At 42.1% G+C, this 10,000-nt stretch overlaps 1 protein-coding gene across 1 annotated transcript in view; it reads right to left on the minus strand.

Moving 5' to 3' along the window:
* Positions 1 to 10,000, minus strand: part of BLOC1S5 (biogenesis of lysosomal organelles complex 1 subunit 5) — a 250,465-nt gene that overhangs the window by 114,552 nt on the left and 125,913 nt on the right. Inside the window, exon 4 of the mRNA XM_044065420.1 lies at positions 9,491 to 9,549. Coding sequence (XP_043921355.1) covers positions 9,491 to 9,549 — 59 coding nt within the window. The remainder of the gene's footprint in view (positions 1 to 9,490; positions 9,550 to 10,000) is intronic.

A 10,000-nucleotide genomic window follows, 5' to 3' on the forward strand; every position in this document is an offset into this window, starting at 1 on the left:
CCATCAGTGCTTGTAGCTCAGAAACTCTTCTAGATGAAGTGATGGCCAGAAGCAATGCTGTTTTCCAAGAGAGGAATTTTAACTCTGCTGATGCTGCAGCCAGTGTGAGCTTTTTGAGTACAAAGTTATTGTCCCAAGCAGGGGAGGGTGCTCTTCTTGGTGGCCTTAAGTTGTTTGCCCCTCTCAGGAACTGTCTGATGAGAGGATGAGAGTAGAGGGGTGGCTCAGTGTTGTAATGAGCCGAGATGGCAGAGGCATGGATCTTAATGGAGGAGAAGAATAGGCCTCTGTGCAGTAGATCTGTTAAGTAATCCAGGATTAGAGGTAGGGAGGGCAGAGTTGTATCCTCTCCTTTAGATTGAATCCAGGAGCAATACCTTTTCCACTTGTCAGCATAGGATTTTCTTGTACTGGGTCTTCTGGCTTCAAGAATTACGTCCAGCACCTGCTTGCGTAGGTTGGTCACTGGGGGAGATTTCAAGGAATAAGCCAGGCTGCAAGATTCAGTGTTTGTAGTTGTGGATGCAAGATCTGTCCCCCCGCTGAGTGAGGAGGATCAGGCTCTGGGGTAGGTGCCAGGGTGGCACCGGTGACAGGCTGCACAGTAGTGGGTACCAGTGCTGGTGTGGCCAGTCTGGGGAAATCAGGAATGCCCTTGGTCTGTCCTGTATCTTGAGCAATATTCTTGAGAGAAGGGGCAGAGGGGGAAATGCATAGATTGGGAGGTTTACCCACAGGAAGGACAGCACATCCACTTTACAGGGCCTTGCTGTGAGGTGTCCTGGTGCAGAATTTGCTGAGCTGGTGATTGCAGGGGGAGGCAAAGAGATCCACCTCTGGGGTCCCTCATTTTTGAATCAGAAGGCTGAAGGTGCTGGGCTCTAATTGCCACTCGTGTGGGTCTAGGAGATTTCTGATTAAGTCATCTGCCAGTGAGTTTTGTTTACCTGGCAGGAATTGAGCTTGCAGATGGACCTGCATGTCCAAGGCCATGTTTCACAGGGCCATGGCTAGCCTGCAGAGTGGGTTCCCCGCTGCTTCTTGATGTACCACATAACTGTGGTGTTGTCTGTTTTTATTAGCAGGGGTCCTGGTGAGAGTGGGGATCTGAAAGTTGTTAGAGCGTGCTGAACAGATAGCATCTCCTTTTTGGTTGATGTGCAGATGAATTTGACTTGGGCTCCAGTGGCCCTGAATGCACTTGTCGTCCAGGTGGGCCTCCCAGGCATAGTCTGATGCATCTGTGGTTAGGGTCTGGGTGGCGTGGGGTTAAGTAAAGGGAAGTCCCTTGTTGTGGCTGCATGCTGCTGCCCACCAAAGAAACTCTGCCCTTAGACAAGATATGATAGGAATGACAGCTTCCAGGTCCTGAGAATGTTGGCACCAAAGACTTTTTAAGTACCATTGAAGTTTATCATATGCAGTCTGGCATATGGAATTAGTAGGATGCAAGAAGCCATGAACCCTAGGGCCTGCAGGATTTTCCTTGCGGATAGGCGAGTTCTGGTGGCCATTTGAGTGAAGTAGCCTGTCAGATAGGCTTGTTTTTCTGAAGTGAGGAATGCCATCTGGGATGCTGTGTCCAAGTTTGCTCCCAGGAATACAATATGTTGACTGGGGACTAGTTTTGATTTCTTTTTGTTGATAGTGTACCCCAGGGAGGTTAGAAGGTTTTTCTCAAATGTCAGGTGCTGCAACAGCATTTCCTAACTGTCTGCCTGAATCAGGCAGTCATCTAAGTACGGGTAAATTTGGAATTTTCTCTGTCTGCACTAGGCAATGGCTGGAGCCAGGCATTTTGTGAATACTCTGGGAGCAGTGGATAAGCCAAAGGGAAGTGCAGAGAAATGATAATGCATAGCTCCTGCCCTGAAGCGTAGGTATTTCCTGCATGAGTCTCTGATAAGGATGTGCAGATAGGCTTTTTTCTAGGTCTAGGGTGGCTAACCAGGCATCTTTGGCCAGCATAGGAAGAAGCTGCTGAAGGGTGATTATTTTGAATTTTGGTACCACCAGGAAGGTGATTAGAATGGAAAGATCTAGGATTGGGAGCCAAGTGCCTTCTTTTCTTGGTACCAGGAAAAGTCTGGAATAGAACCCTTGACCTATCTGTTCTGCAGGAACAGGTTGAATAGCCCTTATGGAGAGCTGGGATTGAACTTGGTTTTATGCCTCTGCCAACTGGTTTGGAGGAAGGTCTGGGAACCCTTTTGGGGTTAGCAGAGAGTGGAACTAAAATTTGTACCCCTGGGATATAATGTTGAGGACCCATCGGTCTTTGGTGATGGTAGTCCAGTTTTTTGCATGATGGGCAGGTTTTCCTCCTAGGGCATGAGCAGCTGGACCGAGGTGGAGAGTTGAGTTGAGAAGTCATTGTGAATTCTTTCCATAAGGGGGTGGCTTAGCACTCCATTGTTTAGATCTTTGCATACCCCGAGACTGTAGTCTGGGGGTTCTGTTTCCCCTGGGTCTAGTTTGAGATGGCCTTGAGGGGACTGGAAAGGACCACTGCTTCGAGGGGCAATGCCTACCGAATCTAGGAGGCTGTACTTGCAAGCAATCTTTGGCTGTCTGCATAGGTTAAGCTTTTTCTTCCATATTTTTAAGAACCTCTTCTGCTTTGGTGCCAAACAGATTGTTCAAAGGAGCGTCTAGTAATTTTGATTGGACATGGTCTGGCAAGGTCTGCTCCTTAAGCCAAGCATGCCTTCTCAGTACAGAACCAGTGATTGCTGCCCTGCAAGATGCTTCTAGGGGGTCAAAGCCACATTGCAAAGTATGCTTGCTGACTTGGCTTGCAGAATGCATAAGCTCATGTAATTCTTTATTTTCTGCACAGTCTGTAAAGGTAGATAATTTTTGCTTAATAAGTTCCATGATATGTTGTTGATACTTCAGCATGTGAAACTGGCAATTCAAAGCCCTAATGGTGAGAGTTGCAGAGGTGTATACTTTCTTACCCCATCTTTCTAAAGCTCTGGAATCCCTCTCCGAAGGGGTGGGATTCTTAGCTGTAGTTGCTTTGATACATTTAGGCCCCTGGGAAATGACATCTGGGTCAGCAGTAGGATTTTTGAAAAGGAATTTGAGAGAGTCAGGAACTCTGCAGTACCTGTCTGGTTTCCTAGGAGCAGGGGGTAAAGTATCAGGAGTTAGACTGGATCCATAAAGACATCATCCACAACATCCAGGACTGGGGTATTGCTAAAGGCCTATGTTGTGGCAAATCTAGAAATTCTCTGAGCCTCTTTTTGGACTGAGGATAGTCTTGGCATTCCCAGTGGAAATGCTCTCTTAAAGTATGTAAGGTTTCACCAAAAGAAAAATCCTCTGGAGGAGAAGCAGAGGGAATGGATTCCTCTGCATCTGAATCCTCATAAGCAGATAAAGGCATGTCTTGATAATCAGATACCTCAGAGTCGTCAGGCTCTTGGTCTGCTAAAGCTACTGGAGACAGGTCTCTTTTTATCTTAGCAGGGGAAGGCTGGCTTCCCCTAATTAGCATAATAAGGTCTTCTGCCAATTTAAGCATTTGATGTTGTGGCAAGGAAGCAGGTGCTTGAGTTTGGGTCGTTTTTTTAGGTGCAGCTCATACTCTAGGCCTTAGAAACGCAGTAGTTTTAGACAGAACTGATGACGCGAAAGATGTCATTGGTTTGTGTCGAATATCGGTAGTGAGAAGAACTTCCTCAGAAGCCAGTGCCTGCTCAGCGGCTCCGGACCCATCCAAGGTAGAGACATCCACAGGTTCCGTAGTTGAAGAAAAACGGGTCTCAGTAGAGGCCTGCAAATCCATTGAAGCGGGCATCAGGGGCTGAGAAAGCGCCTCACTGAGTACCGGCGAACTGGCGATTAGCTTAATGGAAGCATCGTCAGCAGTTTTGGACTTGTGCGGTCTGTCTCTGTCTTTATCTTTACGTTTTTTCGGAAGATCGGTAGTCGGATGAATTACCAAAGCCATTTTGGAGTACGGAGATCGAGAACGAATGTATTTAGCTTCAATAAGGGCCCGACGACGAATAGTTCGGGCGTTGAACAAGGCACAAAATCGACAGCGAGGTACGTGGTGGTCTGTGCCTAAACAGGTGACGCAGTAAGAGTGAAAATCTTGATGTGGTATTTACTTTCCACAGACGAGACAATTGTTAACTTTTTCTGACACTGGTTAGAGCAAGAAAAAAGGATTCCAAAATGGGGTACTTAGCTTTAGAAGACTTCAGGATGATTCAATTCGGAAATGAAAACTCAGGTAGCGGCCGACCGGCACTCGTGCGAACTGCTTCGGGCTCCTCGGCAAGAAAGACTGATGTAATGGTGTTGGCTGTCTGTTTTTATACCCCTGACGTCAGTCCTGGAGCGACAGCAACCAACGCAGAAATACTAAGTCTCTGGTATTCGGGCCGACTGAGGGCTACCTGCAGGCAGATAACCCAAGTGTGATGACAGCAACAGTGAAACACGAAGAACATCTTCTCTTCTTCTCTCAAAAGTACAAACTATCAGATTTCAGGTCAGAAGAATAATTCACAGTACCACACTCTCAGCCCGTCTGATTCTACAAGCCTTGGGATCAATGTCGGTGGCTACAGTCTTAGTTCCATTAACAAGATTTCACATGAGAATTCGTCAATCGATGTTAGCAGCACAATGGTCTATTCTTTACCAACACGTCAGCCCAAGTAAAAATCACTCAGGCATGCAAGAGATAACCTCTGGTTTTGGATTTGATCAGATCAGATTCTACAAGGCCATCCTTTCATGCTCCCTCAGCCCAAGGCCATAATGACCACGCATGCATTGCAGACAGGGTGGGGGGGGGCACTTCCTGGGGAAAACAGTCCAAGGCACTTGGTCTCCCAAAGAGACTGACAGACATACCAATGTCCTAGAAATGGGAGCAGTGCTCTTAGCATGGCAGGATTTCCAAGACTCTCTCCCTTTTGTGACAATTGCAGTTCAGACAGCCAATATGTCAGTAGTTTGGTACATTAACAAACAAGGAGGAACCAGGTCTTACTCCTTGTATTGAGAAATCCTCTGAGTGTGGCAATGGGCAATTTCATCCAACTATTTTCTGACAGCAATGCACATTCCAGGGAAGTCCAATGTGATAACAAGCAAATCGAGTGGACCTAATCTATTAACTCATGAGTGGTCTCTCAACATGAAGGTGGCAGAAATGATTTTTCGCCAGTGGGGCCGGCCTTGCTGCTATCTCTTTGCATCTCCCCTGAGCAACAAGTGCAGCAGCTTCTTTGCCGTAATCCCCCCACTAGGGGAATCACTAAGAGGCGCTCTACTACATGACTTTCCCCCAGTTCTACTCTATGTGTATCCTCCAACCCCCCATGATCCCCAAATTCCTGCAGAAAATTTTCCTGGTTGAAGAGCAAAGTCATCCTCATTGCACCTTACTGGCCTTGGCAGGTTTGGTTCCCCTTACTTTGGCCTCATCTAATTTACCTACCTTGGATTCTGGATCTGATTCCAGACCTCCTGTCTCACCCAACAGGCATGATTCATCTGGACATCTCAAACCTAAAGCTGACAACATGGTTTCTCCACTTTATTTAACAGCCAGACAACCTATGCTCTCTCGTCCACTGTCTGTCATATACTTTTATCTTCCCATAAAGCTTCTACAAGAAAACTTTACAGAAGTAAATGGAAGAGGTTTGTTTTTTGGGCTCTTCAAAAACATACTAACCTTTTTCAGCCCCTGTACAAAGTGTCCTTGAATTTTTGCTAACAATTTTTAACAAAGGAGCTAGCTCCTCAACCATTAAGTCTAATTAGCAGCCATCTTTAATTTTCACACTGGATTTGAGAACTCCAACCTGGCTTCATCTAAACTTTGTAAGGCCTTCTTGCGAAGTATCCTTCTTTTGAGACCTCCTAATAAAGATCCAACTCCTCCACTGGACTTAAATTTGGTACTGCAGGCCTTGATTTATTCCCCCTTTGAACCAGCAGCAAAATACAATTCTAAGCATCTGACCTGGAACGCTATTTTTCTATTGGCTATCACCTCTACTAGAAGGATTTCAGAAAGTCAAGCATTCTCTTCTAAACCTCCTTACTTGATTTTTCATAGGGATAGAGCAGGGGTCTGCAACCTTCATCATCAAAAGAGTCATTCTGGCCCCTCTCCCACCAAATAAAATTCATCGGGAGCCACAAAACCTAGTTAACCACTAAAATGAAGATAACACACCATATAAAGTTTTATATATAGTTAATTTACTAAATATAAAAGAGCTATGTTTATACAAGCGATATTTAAAATCCATCCCTATTTTTGTTTGTTGGGATTGCTCGATCGCTGTGTGTGTTTGTGTCATATTTCTTGACCTCTAAGAGCAAGAAATCTGGACAAAGCCATAACCAGTGGGGCACAAAGGCCCAAGAATAGGGACACTTTTTAAATATTGCTCTTACAAACTTAGAAAGTTGATAGAATAACAGATTTTGCATTAGCATGACATTTCTGAAGGGTATTAAGTCTGAAACTCAAATGTTTGTCTATATTTCTGACTTCAGTCCACAATGATTTGCCAGGAAACCACAATTTTATGAGAAACAGACCAAAAATATAAGGCAAAAGTCAGGAGATTCTGTGAAAATCTGCACAGTTGAGAGGTAACTCTGTGTGTGTGTGTGTGTGTGTGTGTGTGTGTGTGTGTGTGTGTGTGTGTGTGTGTGTGTGTGTGCAAAATGTATGCCAACATCTAGCAAGTTTTGAAATTTATAACAGAAATATTTAAAGTCCATCCCTATTTTTGTTCCTTTGTTTCCCTTTATTTGTGGCTCTGTCCAGATTTCTTGTGGTAAAACTTTGAGATGTATGGAAACCTTTCAGGAGAGGCTGCTGCTGCCAGGGCATCACTCTCAGTGTGTGTGGAATGCATGGCAGCATAAATCATGTCCTAGCAAGGTGTGTGTGTCTGTGTGTGTGTGTTTGTTTGTGTGTGTGTGTGTGTGTGTGTGTGTCTGTGTGTGTTGTGCGGTAGAGTAGCCATCATTTTTCAAAGCTAGAGGGAGCCACTGCAGAGGGATGGAAGAGCCACATGTGGCTCCAGAGTGGCAGGTTGCAGACACCTGGGATAGAGCAACATTATGAACCAATCCTTCTTGCCTACTTAAGGTGGTGTCAGTCCATTCATCTGCCAGTTTTCTTTCCCAAATTTGCAAACAAAGGTGAATATATGTTGCACTTATTGGATGTTCACAGACAATTACATTTTTACTTACATAGAGCAAAAGAAATTAGAAAGACGCATGAATTATTTGTCTCCTTTGCAGATTCTAAATTGGGTAAATAAGTTGCAAAGGTAACTTTAGCCAGATGGCTGATGGATTATACACCATTTGTCTACAGTAAGTTGGGTCTGTCCTTACCAAAACCTTTAAGAGAGAATTCAACTAGGTCCATGGATACTTCTTCAGTGTTTCTATTTAGGGCTTCCATGGACGATATAGGTGCAGCTGCAACCTGGGCCAATCCTCATACCTTTATTACTCATTACAAACTGGATCTGATCTCGAGAAGAAGAGCAGCCTTTTGCTCAACTGTGCTCAGGAATATCCTTCCTTAGAGTCCACCCAGGATTTTAGGCAGCTGGGGACTCTGTCCCAACTGTTGAAGAATGAATGAAAAATGACAACATCAGTTGAAGAAGTTATGTACTCACCATAACGTTCCATCTGTGTTGTTCATTTTCATTCTTCCTCAACTTCCCTCCTACCAACCCCCAACATTTTTCACAACTGATTTCTAGAAGAGCGAGAACTTACGGACACCACTATCCCTTACGTTAAGCTCCAGATAATGGCTACTTCTATCAGGAATATTATGATAATATTTCTTATATGTCAACCAGCAAAAAAAAGATCTGAGGTATGTTAAGGGTTGCTGCATTATGGGTAAGGAAGGAGCTAGAGAGCTTTTTAGTGCCCATGTGCTAAAATAACAGCACGGTCAGATCCGAACACAACTGTTGAGGAAGAATGAAAATGGACAACACAGATGAAATGTTACGTTGAGTACATAGCTTCTTTTTTACCTTTAACTCATTCCCTCCAGTACATCTCTTTTGACTGTGTACCTTTAACTTCCAGTGGGTGTGGCCCGAGCCTATAAAAAATGAAGTTATCACTTTACGGTTCAAACAAACAAATATTCATATCTCTGGAACCATACGTGTTAAATGAAAACTGTAAGTGGCAATCTATTCAGGTTAAATTAATCTTTACATTAGTGCATTAATTCAGTTTGCTGCTTTAAAATGGATTTTCTAACCCTACATAAAGACAATAAATATTAATTTTGTAATGTTGTGTTTTACAGATTATGATATCTCAGTAACCATTCAAGCAATACAAATACTGCCAGCAGGATTTTCTTCATATAGCTGAGACCTTCCATATGAGGTTCTGCAGTTCTGTCTATGTCACATGAATGTCGAGATATTTAGAGAAATATGAAAATTATTACAATACAAATAAACAGTATTCAAATAATATTCAATATCTCTTTAGCTGCATTAGACAGAGATCAAATATCAATACAGTTGTGTTTGCCATCATGTGTGCTTCAAGACAAAATATTCCGATACCTTGTATGAAGCATGGTTTTAGAATAATTAATGCAAATATGAACCAGCAATATTTGATGCCTAGAAGCTCAGTAGGAGGTAACTGCAGAAATGCCTGGAGGCACACACGGATGTAATGAGTTAAAATAAACCAACCATAATATAACTGTTTGGTAGATGGATAAAACAGTTAATCTTCAGAATGTGACAGCCAACAGCTGATGTCACACTACATCAACATACATTCTCTTAAACAAGCAAGCCACTAGCCAAAATCATTTATGACTGAATAATGCATTTCTTTACTTGAAATACATAAAATTAAGAAATGTGCTTTGTCAAAACTAAATGCACAACAGCTTTTCATTTGTACAAATAAATGAACGAGTATAAACAGAGAAATGGCATAAAGAAGAATTATAACATAATATCTGGAACTATTGCTACCTCTAACTTGCATGCCCAAACAGCAGCTGGACACTATCTCAGATGATGTGTTTACCTTCATGAGCTAATCTGCAACATATGTAGAGGAATGCATTTTGACATAGAGGATCTTTAGGCTAGTAGTTTAAGAATAAATTAATCACTTAAGTTAAAAAGTGTTTCACACCAAAATGTCAAAATAACGTATAACTGTTTTTTCAGAGGGGGGGGGGGGGGTAAAACACCAGATATATATATATAATATATATATATACATACATATATATATATATATATATATATATATATATATATATATATATATATATACACACATATATACATATTATATACACACACACAAGATTCAGATGTTAGTTTCAGATATTTTACTATTTACAATTCTGTACTTCACATTAAAATTAATGAACTGTAAAAAATAAAATAAAATAAAAGAACACCAAACCTACCTGCTGGGTCTTTTGCCCTCTCTGGTGGATTCTTTGAATCATGTGGTTAGTAGCTACCACTGAAACAGACAAAGATAGTACACAACAGTCATCAATCCTACAGGGCAAATAATGATACAGAAAATACTGACTTCTAAGTGGCTGACAGTGATCAACAAGTCTTGCTACAGTTATCTCTATTTCTTTTCTGTTATTTAAATAAACTTCTGTTTTCCAAAACAATCCAAAGCGACTACTGGCACATTGGGCAAAGTTAGTGTGAAATATAAACTAAAAATATATTTTTTAATCTGATTACATTAAATCTGCAGGGAGACTGGCCAGAGACCCACGGAAATTATAAAAAATGTTCAGCTACTAACCAAAACATGATTTTGTGAATGTAAAAATACATATATAAAATTAAATGTCTTGCAGAAAAAAAAATAAAAACATAGCTGTAACAAAACAAATTGAATACAACATCCACAGTAATGAGCACACAAATATATAATCTTTATGTATACATCT

The sequence above is a fragment of the Protopterus annectens genome, chromosome 3.part0 (genome assembly GCF_019279795.1).
Source record: "Protopterus annectens isolate FY-2018-M chromosome 3.part0, PAN1.0, whole genome shotgun sequence".
NCBI classification, from domain to species: Eukaryota; Metazoa; Chordata; order Ceratodontiformes; family Protopteridae; genus Protopterus; species Protopterus annectens.